The 25,852-nt window shown below is 41.9% G+C and overlaps 1 protein-coding gene across 2 annotated transcripts; it reads left to right on the forward strand.

Moving 5' to 3' along the window:
* The first annotated feature begins 3,214 nt into the window (after window positions 1-3,214).
* Window positions 3,215-21,867, forward strand: oma1 (OMA1 zinc metallopeptidase). 2 transcript variants are annotated; one of them, XM_080430834.1, is made up of 9 exons: window positions 3,215-3,350; window positions 4,574-5,040; window positions 6,283-6,511; window positions 7,459-7,632; window positions 8,917-9,024; window positions 13,309-13,437; window positions 13,601-13,675; window positions 15,500-15,649; window positions 21,022-21,867. In XM_080430834.1, exons 2-9 carry the CDS (start codon window positions 4,619-4,621, stop codon window positions 21,412-21,414), a joined length of 1,680 nt encoding a protein of 559 aa, XP_080286960.1. In that variant the 5' UTR covers window positions 3,215-3,350; window positions 4,574-4,618; the 3' UTR covers window positions 21,415-21,867. The 2 variants fall into 2 exon arrangements, with proteins under 2 accessions (XP_080286960.1, XP_080286961.1); XM_080430835.1 differs by lacking the exon at window positions 8,917-9,024.
* Window positions 21,868-25,852: the final 3,985 nt, after the last annotated feature.

Raw genomic sequence — 25,852 nt, forward strand, 5'->3', positions numbered from 1 at the left:
CTTTAACTGGTGTAAGTACTCAAGTACTGTACTTGAGTACAATTTGGAAGTATCTTTACTTTCTTCATTTACAATTCTCAATACTTTTACTTCTACTCCACTACATCTCAGAGGGAAATATTGTACTTTTACACCACTACAATTATTTGAAAACTTTAGTTACCACTCACCAGTTACTTTGTAGATATGGATTATTATTACAAAACACACTAACCACCTCAGCCCTATATATATTTTGGCCATTTGAAATAATAATTGTAGATTGACAATTTTCTAAGGATTTTTTTAATACATTTTGAACTCGTAAAATGGGACATTCTGCACAATGAGTACTTTTACTTTTGGTACTTTGAAGTATATTTTGATGCCGATACTTTTGTACTTTTGCCCGAGTACATTTTGAATACGGGACTTCAACAGAGTATTTCTATATTGTAAGTAAAAAATGTGACCACTTTGTATCAGAGATTCCACTCCAGTGCTGCCCTGAAAGCAACCTGAGACAGGAGTGACAGCGTTTGGGGTGGCAGACAGTACCATCACAGGGGGTTGGGATTAATAGAAGGACATCTGACAGTCTAGGGGTGTATACAGTGGAGATGTTGGGGGTGTTGGTTGCACTAAGGTGGGTGGAAACAGTTAGGTTGAATAAAGTACTTATATGTACAGATTCAGCTTCAGTTCTAGCTAGTTTGAGGTCATTTTACTCATCAAGGTTTATTATATGAAGTCCTTCAGTCAGTGTAGGGGTGAAGGGGATTGAGACAGCGGATGGGTTGGCTAAGAAGGCGTTAGAGAAAGGGATAGTAGAGATGAAGGTTTAGTATTAGTAAAGCGGAAGTTAAGAGTGTAGTATGGGAGAAAGTTCATAGAATGTGGCAAGGAAAATGGGACAGCGAGGTGAAAGGGAGACACCTTTATAGTGTTCAAAAGAGTGTCAAAGTTAAAAGGGTGGGTAGTGGACAGAGGAGAGAGGAGATAGTATTGGTAAGACTAAGGTTAGGGCAATAGCTAACCACGTTGGTTAGCTATAACTGAAATTCAGCTGTATTGTAAAAAGATGAATGTCAATTAAACCACATCCTGCGGGGTTTTAAAGACACCTCTTAAACAGGCGTGGAAAGTAACCACAGTAAATACATTTACTCAAGTAGCCTACTATACTTAAGTACAATTATGAGGTACATTTACTTTAGTTGAGTATTGCCATTCTATGATACTTCATACTTCTACTCCTCACAACGCGACACGTTGCGAGTTTGTAGATCGGTTCAAAAAGGTTGCGTTCACTCTAACTAAATATTTGAATACAGGACTTTTGCATATAACAGTATTTCTGCATTGTGGTATTGCCAGTAAAACATCGGCGTACTTCTACCACTGATGAGGAAGGGCAGTTCCTCTTTACTGAATTTGTATTATGTGGTTACACCGTTATATTAAACCTCTATGGGTTTCACAGCTGACAGATAAACCATTCGGGATCTTGATCTCTCTCAACACTGGTGAGTTTATCATGACACACTCTACTTCCAGAACTCAACACAGAAAACAAGCTTTTGTAGGAAAATACCTATTCAGCTGTCTTGGGTGAATGATACATATTTAATTGTGAATCCAGGAGTATGAGATATCTACCAATATGAATGTCAGATGTTACAGAAATATTTATTTAGCATTTGCATTTATTTGGACACGTTATTTCCAATTATGTATGACATTTTAAATGAATAAGCCATCGCCACAGCTCTTGTATTCAGCTCCTGGCTTCCACACATAATCTCTGGCATCATGCATTTCATCTTTGTTTGTACATGTGAATTATTTTACCTGGTGACAGTGTTTTCTGTATGTCTATGTATGGTCCGTGAAGGTATTGCATCATGTGGTCCCTGACTATGCATTCAGTAATGTAGGAAAGTGAAGTTTCTTCTATTATTTTCTTTCCATAATTTTATTTTGGTAACTTGGTATTTGAGGACAGGGGAATTAAAGACATAATCATCATTATCAGTGGTCATTTGAGGAGGATTATTTATGCTCCAAAAGTACTTAATACAAAAACAAAACAAAACTTGTGTTACCTTTTGTAACTACATATCACTGTGAGAAAGTATTTCCAGTTTTCCACACTGGCATACCTGAAGAATTTGTACAGGGAGACAGAAAATGACATAAGACTCTGTCCCTGTCCTCCACTATAGCCAAGAAGAGACCACTAGTTGAGAAACAGTGCACTAAACCAGTGGTTCCCAAACCTTTTAGCTCAAGAACCAAAAAAGAAATTAGACGTTTGCCCGGGACCAAAACTAGTGAAAATAGCAGATCTACAAGCTCACAGCGAGCTTGTAGATCTGCTACTTTCACTACTTCTTAAACTTTTAAAAAATGTATTTATGGAAATTATTAGTATTAGTAATAGTATTTAATTTTATTAATGAAATGAAACATTAAAAATGATAGGAAAACATCAGTCTGGGTTGTGTGAGGGTTGTCAGGAAGAGGAATCAGTGGATCATGTTCTTATGAATTGTAGAGGGTATGGGACAGAGACGGAGACCATGAGGAATCAGATGAGGGATTTAGGGGTGCAGGAATGAACCCTAAAGGGTCTATTAAGAATGGAAGGAAGGAAACATATTAGAGTATTGTTAGAGTTCTTAAGGGAAACAGGAGTGTATGATAGGATATAGAGTAGTTAAAGGAGGAATTCACCCAAAAAATTACTTATTTTCTATCAATTGCACACCCCATGAAGCCTTGAATTCATGGATTTATTTTTGTTTTTGTGGCATTCCATCCTAAGCCAATAATTTGATGACCGGGTGTGCATCCGGTAGGAGACACAAATAATCTACTTTGTGTCTCCTACCGGATACATTAGCGGGTAGGAGACGGGAATCAAATTATTGGCTTAGGAATGCCACAAAAACAAAAATAAATCCATGGATTCAAGGCTTCATGGGGTGTGCAATTGATAGAAAATAAGCCATTATTGGGGTGAACTCCTCCTTTAAGTGTGTGTGTGTGTGTGTGTGTGTGTGTGTGTGTGTGTGTGTGTGTGGTGGCGGTAATGCACCAAAAACTGGATGCCAACCGCCGTAAAATAAAAAGAAGAAGAAAGAGAAGAAGAAGAAGAAGAAGTGCTGCCCGGATGCCTCGGAACCTTTGTTGGTGTGTAGTTTCTGACGGACTGGAATCAAGTGAACACGTGAAGTAGACTTGCTGTTGACAAGTTTCAGGATCAAATCTTCTATAAAGTGTTTTATTGTTTCTAATGGACGTTATGGACTGATTTCAGGGTAAAGGCAGCTCTGCGTCTATTATAAAGCAAGCTCCATCATACAAAGGTGATTGTAACCAAATATTACTTACATCTGCTCCAAACTGGCATCATTGTGAGGGTAACTTTAGCACAGTGAGTAGCCTGTACTGTTTAGCAAGGACATTGATTGAATAGACCTGTCGTTCTTAAGGCTTAAGCAGTGGTGTCAAGTAACTAAGTACATTTACTCAAGTACTGTACTTAAGTACAATTTTGAGTTTTTACTTTACTGGAGTATTTCCAATTTTCAATTTACTTATACTCCACTACATCTCAAAGGCAAATATTGTACTTTTACTCCACTACAATTATTTGAAAACTAGTTACTAGTTACTTTGTAGATTAAGATTATTATTATTATTATTACAAAACCTTCAGACCTATATACTTTGGCAATTTGAAAATAGTCGATCTACAAGCTCACAAGCGACGCGTTGTGAGCTTGTAGATCTGCTATTTTCAAAGGTATTTGTATACATTTTGTACATTTGAAACTTGTGACATGGGACATTCTCCATGATGAGTACTTTTACTTTTGGTACCTAAAGTGCATTTTGATGCCAATACTTTTGTACTTTTACTCGAGTACATTTTGAATACCGAACTTGTACTTGTAACAGACTATTTAAAAAAAAAATTAAGTGATGATAAAATGATTCAGATCTCTGTTAATGCTTGAGGGAGCACAGAAGGCTTGACCTCTCTATGTCCACTGAAGAGGGTTCATCATCTCATCATCATAAGAACCATTTATTATGATTCCACTTTGACACCATGTTCATCACATTCTGTAGTTGACTGTACTGTATTGCTTAACCCATTAAGACCTGAGGCCGATCCCAAAAATGTCTTCTAAATCCTAACAGTTTTCTAGAAAAACCTATATTTCTATTTCATTGATTCTCAAATGTTTTCATGTCAAGGTCAAGGACCACCCAAAATGATATGTATTTGGCCACCGACCCCCAGCTGAAAATATTTACCGTAGTTCCAGGGACTCCCAGAAGCAACGATTTGAGTTAAACATTTTCAAGATCTTTCAAAAATATCAGATCTACAAGCTCATACCGCGGCACGAAGTGATGCGCTATGAGCTTGTAGATCTGCTATTTTTGAATATCTAAAGTATAAAATATGGCTAAAATCGGAAAAAGTGACACAGATGCTTTCCTGGTTTTAATGGCTTAATAAAATATACTGTAAGTTGTGTGTCATTGTTCTCAATGTATTCCTGCATTTCCTTTCCAGATCAACGACTATGTGGACAACTTTAAAGGAGTTCTCATCATAACCATGGAGCTGCTCTGTGCTCGTCTGATCAGGAGCAGACGCTCCTTCTTCTGTCCTCTTTCAACACAGCTGACACGGAGCTTCCTGAGGAATAAAGCAGGGGGTTACGCTCTGAAGACGAGGCTGATCTCGTCTTCAAAAGAACTGCAGAGGAAAAGCTGTCAAAGAACTGTGAGCCTAGTTGAACTTAACTCCTCAAACCGTCTATGTGGAGGGCGTCTGTTCTCTGATAAGTATTCGGGGACAGTGTTCTTTCCACAGAGTCCCAGGTCTCCTGTTCTAACACAGTGTGGGTCCAGGTCTCCTGTTCTAACACAGTGTGGGTATCAGTTCCACACGTCAGGCCCGCTCAGGGCTATTCCGGTACCCCTCATATGGCTGGTGCTTAAACCACTGCAGAAGATCCTGGCTGTAATACTTGGAAGGTAAGGCACGTGCAGATACTGTGCACTATATTACGCCATAGAGTGTACAGTGTATATAGCCTTTTGCTTTTTTTTTAGCAATACAAGATAACAACAAAGTAACAGCTGACAATGTCTGTCAGCAGACAATGTAAAAACAATTAAAATGGTTGTGGTTTCATGTGTTCTATACATTTTAGAACCATTGTATATGAAGACTGCTCTCTCAGGTTTCTATTGAGATCCACTACCCATAATAGTTCATGGTACATTATTATAATTTGAGCAGTGCTATGTTATGACAATAAAATCATGGATTAGCCTTTCAGAATGCTGTGGTAGCTCATACGGCCTTGTGGCAGATAATTCTGTAAGGTATAGCCTCGATACATTTATAAAAATCAGATGTTCTGCTCTTCATTGTTTCTTATTTGTATTACTCAGCAAATATGATTCTAGATGTGCAATATATTAAAAAGCCCCCCCCCCCTCCCATATATGTATGTAGTCTAATGCCATAAGATGGTGTGGAAGAATGTTGTTTTTCATATAAATATTTGTGTGTTATACAGTAGCTGCATACAATTAGAACTTCTTGTGTAACCAAATTGCTTATCCTTCCTAATGAGAATTAGACAGTTTGTGCAATGGAACCAGACAACCTCTGTAACATTATTGGCTTTATAAGTATTTTGATTAGATCTAGATTTTGACACCCACAAACCACAAAGGAGAGGAAGGAAAATCTCCCAACATTGGCAAACAAGTCCCTTTCAAATGTGTTGAAATCTGTGGTCTCTCTTGACCAACATATTTGTGTGATTTTTGGGGTGTTTTGGTGATTGACACCATCAAAAAATTTGATCCCACGATTTTGTAACCCTTTTTTTCACTCGATGCCAATTTGCTAAGTGATCCTGGGCGCTACACTCCCCCCACCAGCCTAGGGAGGCCAGAGCCGAGCTCATGCCTCCTTCAATGCATGAGAGCCAACTGACCTTCTTGTCACCTGCCAGGGGGGAGCTTCCCCGATAGGACGTAGCGCGTGGAAGGAACACGTTATTCCAACCAGTTCCTTTCCCCTCCATCAGGCGCCTCGCCCCAGCAACCAGGATTACTACATGTTTTTGATGCTTTTGTGTGACGCTGTAGTATGATCAAGTAGGGCGTTAATTTACGAAGTAAAGACAAAGAATATGGACAAAGGAGGTTTCTGCCCGACAGCAACGTCTAGTGTTTTTCTTCTCTCCCTGACGCTAACAGGAGCATCAGGAAGTGGTGGGCAGACCTACCGCCCAACAAGCGGCAGCTCCTGCGCGAGGCGGCCTGGCGGCGCCGATGGCACCTGGCGGCGGCGGGGTCGCTCTTTCTGCTGGTCATAGCCCTGTTCTGTCTGACCCACCTGGACGAGTCACCGGTGACGGGACGCACGCGCCTCCTGGTGTTCAGCAGAGAGAACTACATGGAGCTGGCTGGACTGACGTCAAAGGCGGTAAGTAGAGCATAGAGTTGCGTTTAGAAGTGACCAAGAGTCAACTTTATTGTCACATCACTGGTTTACAGGTGTGAAGAAGGGGGTGAAATGTTTGTTTTTTTCAGGAATGGAGAAGAAAAAGGAGGGCGGAGAGTAAGGAGAAACGTCTTAACATTTAAGAAGCATGTGAAGTTCTGGGCTCTCCTTAGGCTGGCAGCGGGAGAGTAGCGCCCATCATTACATAGGCAATTGGCACTGGGTGAAAAATGGGTTACAAAATCGTGGGATAAAAATTATAGTAAAAAAAAAAAAGCAAGTGAAGAGAACAAAAAATATCTTTATATACACAAGCATAAGAAAACTTCTTTGAATATGCTACTATTCATGCTATTTACAACTTAACCTAAAACAATCTTTGTTCCACATTATAAAATTAAAAGGCTTTGACTGCAGGGTAATTTCAAGCTATACTATGTATGGTTTCAGATAACTCAAATAACGGTTTTGGTTCTAATAATAATTTTGTACTTCATTTTGTGCATTTATACTTCGTTGTATGACTGTGACTATGACCTGCACCGACAATGACTGATCCGCAAGCTCACAACATGTCAGGGATGCAACACGTTGTAGATCTGCTCTTTTCACCGTGGTATGACGGCGCATAAACGATGCATTAGTGGAGTGGACAGATGGACGGAAGGTGGTCATTTAATGGGCTGCAGAGAATGGTTGTTGTCCATGCATGTTTTCTTTCAGTTTGTGGCTCTTTTCCCATGTGCTCTAGTTGTTGTTGTTGTCAGTGTATGTTTTACTTCTATTCTAGTTTATTATGCTGGCATTAATTTATAAACTCTCTCAGACAGATTATTCAACACATTGACACATATTTTTTAGTTTTTATTTTAACCGAATGGGTTCCCAGATTGCACAAGTACAGTAACAGAAAAACGTGTATGTTTCAGTACATGGAGGAGTATGAAGAGCGGCTGCTTCCGGAGAGCGACCCCCGTCATCAGGTGGTGGAGCGTCTGGTCCGCCACCTGTCTGAGAGGAACAAGGAGATTCCTGAAGTGGCGTCCGTTCCCTGGAGCGTCCACGTGGTTCAGGAGCCCACCCGCAACGCCTTCGTCCTGCCTGTAAGTCAGTCAGAGACACCTCATTTATTATGATGGTGTCATCATGTTTTTCTATGTAATGTGAGAGAGATATCTCGTCCGAAGTGGTTAACTCCAGCCAGCCAGCTCTGAAGTAAACTAAAAGAACCCTTAAACCACCCTGGCTCCAGCCCCTGAAATCGCTAGCCTCTCATTCAGGGTCTGGTGACACTGTCGAAGGCGGGGTTTTCTCGGTTGAAAATCTAACCAGCGGCCCGGCCCGTTCGGGTTAATCCAGTATGAACCAATCGCTAAAGAGTCCCACTTTGGCCACGCCCCCATCTCAGAAAACGGCTGCACTGAGAGGGCTTTCAGACTGAATGATGGAGTGAAACTCAGTGTCAGGCCATCCTTAAACCATAGAAATAGAACAATGTGGAACGGACATTGCCATTCATAGCAACGCCGTGCTTCCTTGTCATACACAGAAGAGGAAGTAACGATCCATGGGTGCTTCCGTGTTTGACGCTGAATCGTTTTTCACACGTTGAATTGAATGGTATGCATTGGCAATACGTGTCATTGTGGCCCATAGGAGCCTATCTCCTGTTTCTGTAGCGTGAGGCGGCTTGAAGTACACCCCCCAGCCTTGATGTAAAAGTACAGCTCCTGTACATGACGCTTTGTCACAGGGACTTACCCCCCAATCCAACCCTTGATGCTGAGTGCCAAACAGGGGGGTCCCATTATTATTAGTCTTTGGTATGACCCGCCCGGGGAATCGAACCCCCGACCTCCCAATCTCAGGGCGGATACTCTAACCATAAGGCTACTGAGATGGTAAGACTTCTCATGACCTATCTACTGTATATTACAGGGGTTGACACTAAGGTCTCAGAGGTTTTCATGTTCTACTTGCCCAAAGGTCATGCGCACTTGCCCCGAAAAGTTAATCATGATAGGTAAAACATTTTTTTTTAACTTTATTTGCGAATTCTGGGGCTGTGATATATGGACATACCTCAATATTTATGCCAAATATCTCAATAGCTATACAATATGACTTATTTTAAATTCCACAGACATCTTGTGTTGTGTTTATAGCAAACTAAAGACAGAGTTGCTTCCCCCACTCAAACTCACTTGCCCGTCGGGCAACCTGAAAGCAAACTCCACCTGCCCGAATGTTATATTTACTTGCCACGGGCAGTCGGGCAACCGTTAGTGTCAAACCCTGTATTATTCGTTTTATCTCTACCTTAAACGGATCTGAAATGCTATTAGACCCAGACCCGGGTGTGTGCTTCTCCTGTCTTTCCTCTATAGGATGGGAAGGTGTTCGTGTTTACCGGGATGCTGGATGCAGTGGCAGATGTTCACCAGCTGGCCATCCTCCTGGGACACGAGATGGCTCACGCCATCATGGGTCACGCCGTAAGTACAGTACCAACACTCCCACCCGGCCTGTGTTTGTGTGTCCTTGGCCTTCCATGGTTTCCATGGTTCAATCATATATCGTTACTGTCGGGCAGAAACCTCTTATATTCTAACTCATTGGTTCTCAAAGTGGGGTCCGGGGACTCCCAGGGGTCCTTGAGGGAGTTCCAGGGGGTCCCCAGCTAAATGATGGATAGTTCGGAACCAAATAGACCCTTATGGGTCTGTAACTCTTGAGTGTACAAATGGAACCAAATGGACCTTAACGGGTCCATTTGGTTCCATTTGCACACTAATGTTAAATTAACATAGATTGTACAATATAAAATCAATATCCCAGAGATAGACATGCCATTAAATGGGGCTCCGTAGCCTAAAATGCATGTCAAACTGGGGGTCCTTGAAATTAAAATGGTTAAGAATCACTGCTAGAGCCGTGAAAATCTTCTCTTATGGGGGTCCCTGGCATATCTTTTCTAAAGGGGGTCCGCGGGCTCATAAGTGTCAATTTGGGGGTCCTTTGACAGTTTGAGAACCACTTTTTGTGTTTTTTCATAAATTAATGCCCTACTTTGATCATACTGCAGAATCACACAAAAGCATCAAAAGTAGCAGATCTACTTTTGATGGTTTTGAATCCTAAAAAGTAACACTTTTGGACATACAAGGTTTCCACCCTCGACAGAGACGATATCAAACTGTTCAAGGCTTTCCTTGGCTTTTTGAGAGGCGAGCGGGTAACCTCATCAGCAGGGGGTGCTTTGCATTGAGACGAGTAATTAGAATGAACTCAGAAAGCAGCCTTATGAACGAAGATAGTGTGTAGGTGGTTTACTTGTAATGTCCTGGCTTTTCTATCTGTCTGTAGATCTGCCAGTATTAACCCCGCCTCCATACCCACTCTCTCTACTGTCTGTCTCTGCTATAGCAAAGCAGACATTCTGCTCACCTTCGGCTTCTCGCCATTGAAACACAGATCACACAGAATGTATTTGGCCACTCAACACAGCAAGGAGCTTGCCAGCAAAACTTCATAGCAATATTGTCCAAAAAATAACAAGTCTATGGTTCTTAAGTTCTTAAGAGTTGCAAAAAGAGAAGAAACCCACCATCCATTACAGCTCACGCAGCATAACCAAAGCCTTCTGAAGCCAAAATGATTGTGCTTTCATGTTCTGCTTGATGAGAACGCAACATCTCCCTCAAATGTTTACAGTCCTAGTTCTATGTCGCATAAATTGACAGAGCTCTGTGAAGCCTGGCTGTGCGCAAGCGTGAACACTTTGTGAAAATAGCAGCTGTATTGAATGCTTGTACTCAGTATGATCATTTCAATATGATCATTAGGCTTGTTATGTTATGCTGTACTGTATGTAGTAAACTTAAGGTCATTTTAAGAGACAATAGCAGGAACTTTGTTTTATGTTTTTAAACTGTCATAAAAATGTTTCATAGTTTCATAATGTTTCATAGTGTAATATATATATTCATAAAGTCCTGCACATAAAAATTTGTAGATATGGTGTACGTACATAAAAACCTTGGAAATCATTTTTTGTGCTAAAAGTAAAAACCTTCCAGTTTGTATTCAACCTCTTTTTAAACCAAGAGAAGGAAAGTATAATTTAACTCTCTCAGTGCCAGACCCCGAGTTATCCCGAGTTTTTGGGTTATACCCTCAGTGCCAGAACGAGAAATCCCGAGTTTAAAAAAATGTTCAGAACCCAAGATATCATTATCTGAAGATTTGCAGCTCCATCCACTCTTTGTTTAACCTAAAACTGAAAAAGGCTGTATCTCGCTTCCTAAGCACTTTTTATTTTCTTTGAAAAAACAAAAAAAAAATTCTGTCAAAGTTCGCAATAATTTTTTTATTTCATTGGCACTGAAAGAGTTAAGAGGGTTATGTATTTTTAAAACACGTAAAAAAGTAAGAACTAATGTAAAAGCTAGATGTGTTTTAATGTTGGGAGTTAAACAATGGAATAGCCTTAGTGATGGGTTGAAATTGTGTAGATCTCAGGGGAGATTTAAAAAAAGCATTTAAAAAGTAAAATAATTCAGGGGTACAGTTTTGAGTAAAACATTTTCTTTATTTTTTTCTCTTTTATTTTGCAACATATTTTAAGCAAGGGATAATGTACCCTTTGCCGGTCGTTGTTGATAAATAACCCCCGACAGGATGATTAAAGGTAGGGTAAGTGATTTGCTTTTGTTAAAATAGCTCTATATTGTGATAGTACTCATTGCTATAGAGTGTTTGTTCAGTAAAAGGAGTCTCCATGTCTCTCCAGCTCTTTATTAAACAGAAAATGCATTTTCAGTGCTCTCTCCTGATTGGCTTAAACATTGTCACCTACCTGAAAATGTACTATATTCTGTTTACTAAAGAGCTGGAGAGACCCCTGTGACCGAACAAACGCTCTGTAGCAATGATTACTATCAGAATGTAGTACTTTAACCTTTTAACAAAAAACTAAAAACCCTACCTTTAAACACAGAGACAAGGAAGTGTTGATCAAACAGAATACATTTTTGGTTACTGCATCGTCTATTTCTCGCTTCAAATGTTTTCAAAAACATTCTTGAGAGCAACGTTTAGTTGTAAATGACATTGTGTGTTTGTTTACATGGCTGTCATGTTGGATACGGCACAAAATTCAAGTAGTGCAGCAGGTGCTCTGAGTCTTTGATTAGACAGAGGTCTGTTATGAAGCTCATTGGTCATTATTCAGAAATAACACACCACTGAATTCAGCGATTGACCAATCAGAATCAAGCATTCAACCAAGTCGTGTAATAAGGATTTTTAATATTAATATATATATATTTTTAACTCTCTCAGTGCCAAGCCCCGAGTTATCCCGAGTTTTTTCTGAATGCCCTCAGTGCCAGAACGAGTTTTTTTTCTTTTTTCTTTTTAACATTTTCAGAACCCAAGATATCATTATCTGAAGATTTGCAGCTCCATCCACTCTTTGTTTAACTTATAACTGAAAAAGGCTGTATCTCGTTTCCTAGTTTCCTTTTTACTTTGAAAAAGATTAAATTGCTGGCACAGTATGAACATATTTTTTTATTTCATTGGCACTGAGAGAGTTAAGGATTGTAAAGGATAGGCAAAGAATACGCATTGTGCTTCAGCCTATGGTCACTGAATTTGGATTTTGTGTGTGAGTTGGTTGGATATGTACATTTGTGATGATGACTTGATGACGAGCATGTTTTTGATTTCTTGTAAACAAAGACCAAAAATAAACCATTCATTCATAGATGCAGGGGATAACCTAACTATCCTTTCTAGATCTTTGGTAATAGTCAGCATAACATTATTATATTGCAGTAAGCTTGTCAGGAGCGGGCAATGTGGGCAGGCAGACACACGCACAAGGCTAATCCTCTGTGTGCTATGGCCGGAACCAGACTGACCCACGGCACTCGGCTCCCTATTAATTCACCACAGATGGCAGTTATTTAGTATAATTTTTTTTACACCAGCTATAAAAGCCCATTCATCTTGTGCAGAGAAAGTGTTTAAGAGTCTAATGAAGTTTTGGGTTATTTGAGAGTTTAAAAAAGGTCCTCTGAGGATACACTGATGGGAGGAGGATTTTTAATTAGATGAAGGGAATACGCATTGATGGCCCTGGGTAGTACCCAGTAGGTTTGCTCTATTGGATTGCTTGTTTAAAACCCCCCCCAAATCTCTGTTGCGCCATTAAAAAGTTAGGCTGCAATAGATGGGAACAATCAATATGTTCCTTTCTGCCTCGTTCTGCCCGTTTCACCTCTACAAAAAAAAGACCTTTCTTGCCTCTCTTGGTAATTGTGCCAAAATGGTGCATTTATAAAGTTCTTTTATCCCAAAGAACTTTACAAAATGCATGGCGTTCAACCCAGTCATGAATACATTCACAAACCCAGTGGCTAAACCAGTGGGAGCCGGGGATCAAACCGGCTAACGGTGAGCTTGTACATCGTCTCTGTCGGGTGGAAACCTCATACATAATGTCCGAAACTGTGACCTTTCAGGATTAAAATTCTAAAATAGCAAAAGTAGCCGATCTACAAGCTCAAAACGCGGCACATCCGGACATGTTTTGAGCTTGTAGATCTGCTATTGTTGATACTTTTGTGTGAAGCTGTAGTATGACAAATAGGGCATTAATTTACCCCAAAACATCTAAAACATTGAAATGTGGAGATATGGGGATGCCATCACCATACACACTCATCTTCTCTCCCTCTGCACCCCCCCCCCCCCCCCCATCCCCCATCCAGGCAGAACAGGCCAGCCTGTCTCACATGGTGGACTTCCTGTCCCTCATCCTGTTGACAGCCATCTGGGCCGTCTGTCCTCGGGACAGCCTGGCCGTGCTGGGACACTGGATCCAGAACAAGCTCGTAGAGGTGAGACACATCCACATGGTGGCACAAAGCGGGTGTGTGAGAATAACATACAGAACGGGTACATTTGGTCTACCACTCTTCTGATTCCATTCTCTCCTCCCTCTCACCACAACCTCCTCTTGTCTCCCTTTCTCCTCTCTCTCCTTCATTCTCCTTCATTCAGTTGATGTTCAGTCGTCCTTATAGCCGGAAGCTGGAGGCTGAGGCTGACCAAGTTGGATTACAGCTTGCTGCTAAGGTATTCTAACAATATTAACCCATTAAGACCTGAGGCGATTCTTAAAAATGTTTTCTAAATCCTAACAGTTTTTTGAAAAAAAAAATCAAACACATTTTTTTTCAAGATTTTTCAAAAATAGCAGATCTACAAGCTCATAGCGCGGCACTCGGTGCCGCGCTATGAGCTTGTATATCTGCTATTTTTGAATAGCCAAAGAAATCTCATGTGACATAGATGCGTTCCAGGTATTAATGGGTTAACAATAACGATACTACCGCCACCATCACCATCTCATGATCATCGGTATCATATTGCATGACATAATCTCACTTGAAAGCTCACATGCGACGCATTGTGAGCTTGTAGATCTGCTATTTTCAAATGGCTGAAATGTATATAGGGCTGAAGTGGTTTTGTTATAATAATCTAAATCTACAAAGTAACTAGTAACACGTTTTCAAATCATTGTAGCGGAGTAAAAGTACAATATTTGCATTTGAGATGCAGTGGAGTAGAAGAAAAAGTATTGAAAATTGGAAATACTCCAGTAAATTCAAAAATACCTCAAAATTGTACTTAAGTACAGTACTTCAGTAAATGTACTTAGTTACTTTACACACTGGTTGTAGTTAGTGTGGGGAATATATATTCCTCTAATCTGGGTGTTCCAGAGTAAGGCAGACCACAAACCCTGTAGTCTGCCTACAGGCCACTAGGGGGCACTGTTGTCAAATACAAAAAACAACATTCCCAGGAATTGTCAGTGAAGAGAGCTTCTGCTCTGCATGAAATAGGAGCTCACTGTGTGTGTGTGTGTGTGTGTGTGTGTGTGTGTGTGTGTGTGTGTGTGTGTGTGTGTGTGTGTGTGTGTGTGTGTGTGTGTGTGTGTGTGTGTGTGTGTGTGTGTGTGTGTGTGTGTGTGTGTGTGTGTGTGTGTGTGTGTGTGTGTGTGTGTGTGTGTGTGTGTGAGAGAGAGAGAATTTGTACATGTGTGTTGGTGGTGCACGTAATTGTATATTGTTGCTGTCAGGTAGAAACCTTGTATCTCCATATTTCTCATACATCAATGCCCTACTTCAATGGTTCTCAACCAGTGGTCCGGGGACCACCAGTGGTCCTTGAGGGGGTTCCAGGGGGTTCCCAGCAAAAGGTGTTAATACATTTTCACCACTTTTCCATATTGTATACGTTCGTTGGAAACCACTGCCCTACTTCATCATAGAAGAGTGTCGCACCAAAGTAGTGAGAATAGCACGCGTCACGTTCTGAGCTTGTAGATCTGGATTTTTTTATTTATTTTTTTAATAATTATCAAAAAGAAACGGTTTTGGACATTTTCCACTGGACAGCAACGATATGTGTGTGTGTGTCCTCCATAGGCATGCGTTGACGTGTGTGTGTCCTCCATAGGCATGCGCTGACGTGTGTGTGTCCTCCATAGGCATGCGTTGACGTGTGTGTGTCCTCCATAGGCATGCGCTGACGTGTGTGTGTCCTCCATAGGCATGCGTTGACGTGTGTGTGTCCTCCATAGGCATGCGCTGACGTGTGTGTGTCCTCCATAGGCATGCGTTGACGTGTGTGTGTCCTCCATAGGCATGCGCTGACGTGTGTGTGTCCTCCATAGGCATGCGCTGACGTGTGTGTGTCCTCCATAGGCATGCGCTGACGTGTGTGTGTCCTCCATAGGCATGCGCTGACGTGTGTGTGTCCTCCATAGGCATGCGCTGACGTGTGTGTGTCCTCCATAGGCATGCGCTGACGTGTGTGTGTCCTCCATAGGCATGCACTGACGTGTGTGTGTCCTCCATAGGCATGCGCTGACGTGTGTGTCCTCCATAGGCATGCGCTGACGTGCGAGCGGGCCCAGTGTTCTGGCAGCAGATCGAGCTCTCAGACCAGCTGAGTGGAGAGCCCACCATCCCAGAGTGGCTGTCCACACACCCCTCACACAGGAACAGAGTCACTCAGCTGGACCGCCTCGTACCGCAGGTACATACTGTATGCACGCACACACACATACACACACACGCACACACACACACACACACACACACACACACACACACACACACACACACACACACACTCCTGTTCACTTACGAAATCAGAGTGAAAGTGGAGCTTTCAGAAAAATATGCCAATATGTACATTTTATGTATGTATATATACTGTACATTTATGTATCTAATACCTTTTCCTGGCAAACGTATCTGTTCAAAGTGAGGAGAAGGAGATGTCACTCCATAGTGAACTGACCCCTTTTCAGGTGGTTTAGGAGGAGCAGTGTAACTTCAGGAGTAGGGGTGGGACGATATGGGTATCTCACAATACGATATCTGTGGCGATATTAGGCCCTCGATAACATTAATATCACGATATTCGATATATTGCGATATCACAATATATTGCATGAAATTTCACCAACGGTATATAACGATAGTCCTTGTATTCAATTCATAAACACATAAAATAGCACCAAACAGTTCAAAATCATCATCACACAAATACAGAGTTGGAAAAACAACGTATATCAAAAAATATATATATTTTGAATATAGATATTTTAATATAGATATTTTTCGGCAGTATATCGATTATTTATCGCGGGAGGAAGTATCGCGATATATCGCGATATCGATATATCGTCCCACCCCTATTCAGGAGTCTTAATAGGGCTTTATAAACGTCTGAAGATGGGACAGATAATACTATAATGTTTCATGTTAAGACCATTCAACCCCTCTTTTCCTGCTTAGTCCGCAAAAAGTAGTGACAACACACACACACACACACACACACACACACACACACACACACACACACACACACACATGTATGTGTGGGGAGGAATCAATTGCCGTAACGACTAAATTGGGGAGAAAGAAGTTGTAAAAAAAAAAGAGAAGGAAAATGATGTAATTGAACAGTCCAGCGCCCCAATATCCAATATCCAGGTACCTTACCGCCGTCCCACAAACTGGTCTCATAATAGGCTACGATACTGCTGTGAAATGATTATAATTAATTTTTAGTTGCTGTTGGTACAGTAGTCAAGTCATGGCTTTCAGTTCCCACCTGATGTCATGAGGGAGTTCAGACTGCTCCAGATCGTACTGAATAACTGCTAGCTTACATAACGTCTTAAGACTAGGACTCAAGTCTAAGATAAACAGTTCATTCCCGATCCTGAATCCGGCTCCAAAGACGATGCGGTCTCCCACCGCGCAACAGCCCATACCACGCATTGGACGCGGGTCGTTCCCCCTGGGCTCAACCCTCTTCCAGGAGAAGGTGTCTGGATTGAATTTCCACAGGCCAAATATCAGGCCACCATATATGTACAGCTCTCCATTGTAGGTAAAGGCTGAATGACCGTAGCGTTCTTCTGGAAGATGCTGTGTAGAAGGTGTGATCAGCCAGCAGTTGGTTTCTGTGTCAAACACTTTGATGGTGTTGTAATATGCTCTAAAGTCTATCCAACCCCCAAATACCAACATCTTTGTCCCGATGATGGTGGCAGAGTGACGTGAAGAAGCCGGTGGTGGAGTTCCTCTGGTGTTAATCAAAGACCAGACCATCGTGGTGGTGTCCAACTTGTACATGTCATTAGTGTGGGGACGATAGTGTGATCGTGGTGGATGGGTGTCACCTCCATGTATATACTTGACCTTCCCCAAGACACATGCTGAGTGGTTCATCCTCCCATCTGGAACAGTCCCAGAAACCCTGGGTTTGAACCATCTGTGGGTGTCGAGATAAAGTATAAAGCACGTTGTCACACTCGGTTGCATCGCGGTTATTAGACCCTCCCCAGATGTAGACGATATCTTCCATCAGCAGAGCTGTGTGACCCTCACGCCAGGGGGGAACCTCAAGGTGACGTTCTCTTCTTGTTGTCACCGGGGTCAGCTTCCTCCAGCAAAGACACTGTGTTGAAAACGTGGACATCAATCTGGGCCGTGGTTTCATAATAGCGCCAGGGGTTGACACTAAGGTCTCAGAGGCACTTGCCCGTCAGGCAAGTACAGGTCATTTTCTACTTGCCCACAGGTCTTGCCCACTTGCCCGAAAAGTAAATCGTCCTTTATAAAATGATAGGTTAAATTTGAATTACCATTCAATTAAACACTTATTTTTTTACTTTCTACTTGCGAATTATGGGGCTGCACGATAAAAAATTTCATACCTCAATATGTATGCCAAATATCTAAATAGCTATGAATATGACTATGGGTTGAAGGTAGGGTAAGTGATATTTTTGGGTTAAAACAAAAAGGGTTTTGTTATGGGTTAAAGCTCTATTCTGATAGTTCTCATTGCTATAGAGTGTTTGTTCAGTAACAGGGGTCTGTCTGTCTCTCCAGCTCTTTGATAGACAGAATAAAAAATTCCAGTTAGGTGACACCATTTCAGCCAATCAGGAGAGAGTACCCCATTTATCAGCTTCATTTTTATAATGTTCCAGTTCCAATTTTACATGCTAATTTCTTTGTGTCATCACTTACAATTTCACTTGTTTAATCTGTATCCTGTCTGAGTTCTCTGTCCTGATTTGATAAAATTGGTATCCTGACTCGAAAAGGCATTTTCTGTTTAATAAAAAGAGCTGGAGAGACAACGTGTGCACCTGCCCGTGGGGCAACCAGATAGCAAACTTCACCTGCCCTACCATTTTATTTACCTGCCCCGGGCAGGCGGGCAGGTGTTAGTGTCAATCCCTGAGCGCCCTCCGAAGGTTTACACCTTGTCTTCTACCGCTACAGCAGAATAATCGCTTTGTTGTTGTCCTCCATTCAGATGTAATATCCAGCAGAACATCTCTCACGCTGTAGATCAAACTGAATCTGTTAAACCTTGCTCTGAGAAACAATGGAGTCGCTTATATTGGTTCAGAGGCACAAATGTCACGTAAAGGTTTTAGGGATGGGTATTGGCAAGAACCTCACGATACGATACGTATTACGATACTTGGGTCACGATACGATTATATCACGATATATTGCGATACGATACATACTGCCATACATTACGATATTATTGCGATATATTGCGATGTATTGCACGCTTTTGGCAAATAAAGGTGTCAGATATATGACCAAATAACATGATACATCAAACACAAGTTAAATATTGCAATTTGTCAACAAAAAACACCAATTGTGTTGGTGGGGACACACTCAATTTCCCTGGGACCCACTCAAAGTTCACCTGTGGGACCCGGGGAACAACATCACTGTAAAGTCAACTTTGGTCATAATAGATGAGCTGCGTGCGTGCGTGTGTGTGTGTGTGTGTGTGTGTATAGAAGATAGGGAGATAATAACAGAGGATAAGTGTTGTGTGTGTGTGTTTAACCTTGAGTGTGAGTAGAACTGTTGGAACAGCATTCTGTTCTCACCATCAGCGAGTCAGGGCAGGACATAGGAACAGATGGGTAAACCACTAATTGTCCATCAGGTAGGTATGTGCGTGCGGTTTAGTGCCCGCGCACTTGTGTGTGTGTGTGTGTGTGTGCGCTGTCTGTACTTCTCCATGCCTCCTATTGAATCCCTATGTGACAGATTAACCTCCAGCTACCGTCATTGAAGAGGCCGGGCTGTGGCCACAGGCAATGAAGTGGTGATGACTGCTGTTTAGGGATCCATCAGTCTAGTATATTGCATGTGTGCAATGTTTATATCTATCTGTGTTGTGTGTGTGTGTGTGCGTGCCTGTTTGCATGTGTGCGCATAAGTCCTTAACGTGTGTACGTGCGTGTGTGTGTGTATGTGGGGGGAAAGCAGGCTGTCATCGACACAATATCCTGTAATACCGGTGTCACACCCAACATGATAACAATCCATTGCATCATAAGGGTTTATACTTAGTTGCGGGCCAGTGTCGCGCAACGAACATAGCAGATCTTCAAGCTCACAAACCGTCGCAGCGTGTGGTAAGCTTGCAGATCTGCTGTCTGCTCTGTAGGTTATAGATCTGCTGTACCTGGCTTTAAGTGAAGCAGAGCTCAGAGTCTGTGCATGGTAAAACTAGTGCACGGTGTTGGGTGTTTCACCTTGTGGAGGTGAACGTGTGGAGCCTTAAGACAGCCTTCACGTCCTGTTCGGACGGCACTCGGGCTCCTTTAGAACACATCCTCCTGCGAAGCATGGAGGATTGTGAAACGGGTAGTCCTTTTTTCTTTTTTTTCCCTTCTCCATTTTCACACATCGTTGCTGTCGGGCGGAAACCTCTCATCTCTAAATGAACGCCATACTTGATCATTCTACAGCCTCACACAAAAGCATCAAAAGTAGCAGATCTGCAAGCTTGAAACGCTGCGCGAAGCGACGCGTTTTGAGCTTGTAGATCTGCTACTTTTGCCATTTTTTTTATTTGAATCCTGAAAAGTTACAGTTTTGTACATATGAGGTTTCCACCCGACAGAGACGATACACAATTAGTATTAGTATTGACTTAACAATTCCTTAACTCCGAAATCCCTCCCACACCCTTAGCGTGGAAAAGCTGTGCGTGTCTGTCTGTGTGAGAGTTTGAGTGGATCCATACTAGCCAGTGTTAGCTAGTGTTAGCTGTGAGCCTCTGCTAGCACATCATGACATGTTGAGACTCTTTCTCTCTTCACTCCCCCCTATCCATCTCTGTCTCTCATCGTCGTCATCAAACCCCAGTGCGCTCTGTGTCTTCGCCCCTCAGTCTTCTCATCTGTAAATGTGACTGTTTTCTGTCATCTCGCGTGTGCCCATTCTTCAGGAAATCAGAAAAATGTTTTTATAATTGTTTTAAATGAGTTAATAGCCCCGTTAGACTCTTCACATAATAGAGTATGTCTGACATAAATGTCAGAGCTTAAATCGACATGTACCGTATTTTCCGCACTATAAGGCGCATCTGAGTATAAGGCGCACCTTCAATAAATGTATTATTTTCATGTATAGGGCGTACCGCATTATAAGGCGCATCCGCACTATAAGGCGCACTGACGGTGCGGCTTATAGTGCGGAAACCAAGGGAACCAATATTGATACATATATAAGGCGCATCGGATTATAAGGCGCATCCGCACTATAAGGCGCACTGACGGTGCGCCTTATAGTGCGGAAAATACGGTATATATGAAATAAATGCACAAACATGTAGCTAAGATATAAGGTTATGGCTAGCAACCTCTAATTCAAGTGGTGTTTTCTCTACGTTTTAACATGACCTCAGTTCTATAAGCTGTAGTTTCAAAACTATTCACTCAATCTTATTAACCAATACATCATTATTTTGCTATGATTCCCTGCTTTCATATGATGAAAAATGCTAGATGACTGTCTCCCAGTCAAATTTGGTCACAAATCGTTTTGTCTCGTCTCTAGGCTCTGGAGTTGAGGGAGAGCTGTGACTGTCCTGCTCTCCCTGCCACAGACCCCCGCGCTGTCTTCTCCAAGAGCGTCCGCCTGTTGCTGGAAAACGCTAAAGCGGGCCACGAGAGGGAGGAGGGGGACAAGGGGTCAACGGTCAACGACACGCGGCCCGGGGTACTCGCCGCAGCTCTCCTCCTGGCCCGGCCGCCCGCGGGGGGTCCGGTCGCAGCCTCGGCGGTGTTCGTGGACACAGCGGCCGCACCGGTGGTCACCACACCTCGGGCCCTAGTAAGCCCAGGCGTGGTGGTGGTCCCCCCCGCTGAGGGAGGACCGGCCGCCGCCTCACTGGATGCTCAGCCCTGCCTCACGGTGGTCTTGGATCCTCCAGAAGCATCCAGCTGCTGACTGACTGACTGACTGGCTGACTGACTGACTGACTGACTGACTGACTGACTGGGTGACTGATCGAATGACTGTTATCGTTGTTGTCAGGCAGAAATCTTAGTTCATATTCTATCTTTTTGTGTTTTTTTATTGTAAATTAACGTTAACTCTTTGACTGCCCTTGACGCGATAACGCGTCAATTGCTACTTTGTCCAGTTGGCCGTCGACGCGTTTGACGCGCTGGACACGTGTTCATTGTTTAATCTCTGATCGCGCTATGCTGCTTAATATTCAATGTTATTTTCGAGTTCCACTTACTTCACCCACATCTGCATCCGGTTTCATGACCTGGGTTCCGTTTCCGGTTTTTGATTTTTCCCCCGGTCATTTTCGTCCAGGATAGGTAAACAAATGTTTTTTCACACGATATAACAAACGAACGGACAGGTTCTCTTCGCCGTCGTGTATCACATCGTAATTTTGGCCGATCGGACAATCTGACAGTGATATACATCCGTTCTGATGTATATCACTGTTTAAAAGTGTGTGTGAGGTGCGAGTGGCTCAAAGAGCTGATCAAGCTGTCATGTGCTGCTCTCTAGTGGCGGATTTGTGCGCCGTCTTTAAAAAAAGCACTCTGATAATATATTTTCATGAAAAATGACAAAATATAAAAATAAAAAACACGAAAATTGCTGGCACTGGGGGAGTACTTTATGAAAATACTCTGGCAGTCAAAGAGTTAACCTACATGATCATACCACTGGGTCACACAAAAGTGTCAAAAGTAGCAGATCTACGAGCTCGAAATGCGACGCGAAGCGACACAACGCGTTTTGAGCTTTTGAATTTGAATCCTGAAAAGTAACAGTTTTGGACATACAGTATGAGATTTCCACCCGACAGAGACAATATGTTAGTTCACTGGTTCTTAAAGTGGGGTGGACCCCCCTCTTCCAGGGGGTCCCCAGCAAAAGTAGTTAATAATGCATCAAAGTCACTCTAACCGCTTTATCCCTATATACGCTGGCTATTTGAAAATAGCGATGCAACTTGGGCTTGTAGATATTTGCAAAACAATCTTGAAAAATCTCGGGAATATACATTTAAAAAATGTAAATCTTGTATGGGTTGGTCTCTGGCACAAAACATTTTTGGATGGGGGCGGGTCCTTGACATGAAAGAGTTTGAGAACCACTGTGTTAGTTGACAGTTGTTAGTTCTGCCACTGAAAGTCTGTTTCCGTCCCCTTCCATTACATTTCAAGTCTGTGCTGCAATACGACTACTGATAACTGTGTGTGTGTGTGTGTGTGTGTGTGTGTGTGTGTGTGTGTGTGTGTGTGTGTGTGTGTGTGTGTGTGTGTGTGTGTGTGTGTGTGTGTGTGTGTGTGTGTGTGTGTGTGTGTGTGTGTGTGTGTGTGTGTGTGTGTGTGTGTGTGTGTGTGTGTGTGTGTGTGTGTGTGTGTGTGTGTGTGTGTGTGTGTGCGTGCGTGCGTGCGTGCGTGCGTGCGTGCGTGCGTGCGTGCACTGAGGGACTTGCTGTCGGCTGCAGAGTGAATACAAAGAAGCCACATTATCATGTTGATAATTAGACGACCTCAAATAGGGACATGCCGGATTCATTAGTGAAGATTCCATACATTGCTACATTAGCATACGTTCTTCATTAAAAGACAACAAGAGTAAGCACTTAGTGAGTGTGTGTGTGTGCTTGCACGTGGCAGTGTGTAAGTGTATTGGTGCACATGTTGGCGGGTGCCAGGCACTCGGTGAACTCTCTCCATGTGATCAGTTCTCAATCAATGACAATCAGTGACTTTGCCAGAAAGGACTGCTGTCCTTCTACTGTATGTGTGAACTCTGACTTCTACTGTTAAGACACATTAAATCTATGGTTTAGATATTTTATTTTTTTTCCAAAAGGTGATTGGTTCTCGGGAGGACTTTTTGATATCGTTGTTGTCGGGCAGAAACCTCGAACCTCCATATTTAAACTTTTTGTGTTTTTGCGTAAATTAACGCCATACTTCATACTACAGCTTCACACAAAAGCATCAAAAGTAGCAGATCTGCAAGCTCTAAATGCGGCGCGAAGCGACGCATTTAGAACTTGTAGATCTGCTACTTTTGCTACTTTTGAATTTTAATCCTGAAAAGTAACACTTTTGGACATATGAGGTCTCCACCCGACAGAGATGATATGAACCAGGGGAATTATACGGTACATGTGTGTGTAGACCACTGTTGTTTTACTGTGACACGAACAGTGTGGAAATGTTCTGATTGGGTATGATATGACAGTATAGAATGTTCTGATGGTGATATTTAAAACACTTTAAACATGGTGCCCTTATTTTTTTTGTGTGCCATTATAGGAGAACATTTTCAAACAAATTTTAAAACCATTAAAAAAATTTTTTGAAATGAATGAATGAAAAGCTTTATTTCGAACATGTTGTTAAAAATAAACGTGTTATGTTGATAATAACTGACCTACAAGCTTGTACATAGGTCATTTACACTATTTGTCGTACAACAAAGTATATCGGGGCTTAAGTGTGTTAAGCGATAATGCACGGAGTCCAGGAGTGCCATATCGTGAGATACTGGGATTAGCATGCTGTGGCTGTAGGTCATAGTTCAGCATAGCAGTCCCCGTATCTCAAGGCATAGCACAACCTTGAGTGTATTACTGCTGTTCTACCACTTTAATTATTCATATTTACGATTAGAAAACGAAAACGTGCTATCATGCTATTAGCGGCTGGTGGTGGCTGTTGCTAGGTTACAGGTAAGATAAGGTGGATGCATTCGGAGTGCATACATCGGGAGATATTGGCAAGCATTAGAATTCTCAGCCAATCAATGCAAGGTTGATAGTAAACATGTTGTATAAAATACGGTACTTAAAATTGTGGTTCATGTCAATGACCCCCAAATTAATAGGTATTTGACCACGAACACCCATCAGAAAGACCCCTACAAGAGAAGATAATGTGTTAAAAAATATTCAAAAGGATTCCAAAGTTTTCACAAAATAGCAGATCTACCACTGCACAAAATGGTAAATGGTGCATTTATATAGCGCTTTTATCCAAAGCGCTTTACATTGATTGTGCCATTAACCCATTCACACACACATTCACACACCGATGGCGGAGGAAACCATGCAAGGCACCAACCTGCTCATTGGGAGCAATTAGGGGGTTCAGCGTCTTGCTCAAGGACACCTGATCTCACAACAGGTTGCATTGCGATGCGTTGGTGAGGGGGGACCCCTTCAAGGACCCCTAGGGGTCCCCAAACCCCATTTGAGAGCCACTGATTTAAAGCATACCTTTTTGTAAGATGCGTATGCATTGTATCTGCCTTAAGTCATTCACTGCCAGAATTTTTTGTTTTTGCGTTTGCCCACTGCCAGAGATTTTTTATTGAAAAAAAAAAAGTACTCAGGAGCCGAGATACAAAATGTTTAAGTTTTAAGTTAACAAGGAAGTGGATGGGAGTCTAGATCTTCGAAAAATCATATCTCCTTGGTCTTTGGGTCAAATTTAATATATATATATATATATATATATATATATATTTTTTTTAAATTAAAAGTCGTTTTAGTCGTTCTTGGCAGACAGGGCTTATGGGACAGAAGTAGTTTTAGTCGTTCCAGGCAGGGAATGAGTTAATCTGATCTTCAGGCAGATCTACTCTGCTACATTGACCTGAACCAGGACGAGCCCCCAATGTTACCATCGGAATTCATACCTGGGCCTCTTGTGTGGGAATTCAAACTACCGCTCATCCAAAAGGGAATCCCCCCTTCACATATTAGGCCTCTTGCTTTCAGGCAGGCTTCACTGCTACTGCACATGGACACTGTTGCATAGAACCTAAACGTACTCCTTTGGGATTTTCTCCCACAGACTGACCTGATGTTATGCTTAAGGTGTCCCTAGATGAACGCTCTTGCTTTTATTGGACCTTATTTCACTGTCAAAGAAATAGGTCTCCATTGCGATATACATGTCAGTATACGTGTAATTTTATACAATGTAGTGGTGTGTAAACAATACACCTTTTCCAAAGTCAAATGTTTCGTAAGGGAAGTCTCCGTTAAGGCTGTGTAGTATGGAATACAATTTATATTGTGTAATAATTTGAAATACTGTCGTTAATGCTATGCAGTAGCTATTGCAGTGGCATATGCCTTTTTCTAAAAATGTCAATGTAAAAATGCTTCAGAAAGGGTGAAGTGCTAGTTTGGCAACTGCATAGCAGCTATTATAATACTCTTAAATGTATTAATAGGATATATTTTGCACAGTACAGAGGTATTTAAGAACATTCATTATGCAAAACAGAATAAAATACAAAACATTAAGTAACTTCCATTTCTGAAAAACAATTAAATCTGTCAGCAAAAAAGTTAAAATAAAAACTTCCTAATACAGCAGGGAAAATA

Source organism: Gymnoscopelus braueri, assembly GCF_963280865.1.
Source record: "Gymnoscopelus braueri genome assembly, chromosome: 6".
Taxonomy (NCBI): Eukaryota; Metazoa; Chordata; class Actinopteri; order Myctophiformes; family Myctophidae; genus Gymnoscopelus; species Gymnoscopelus braueri.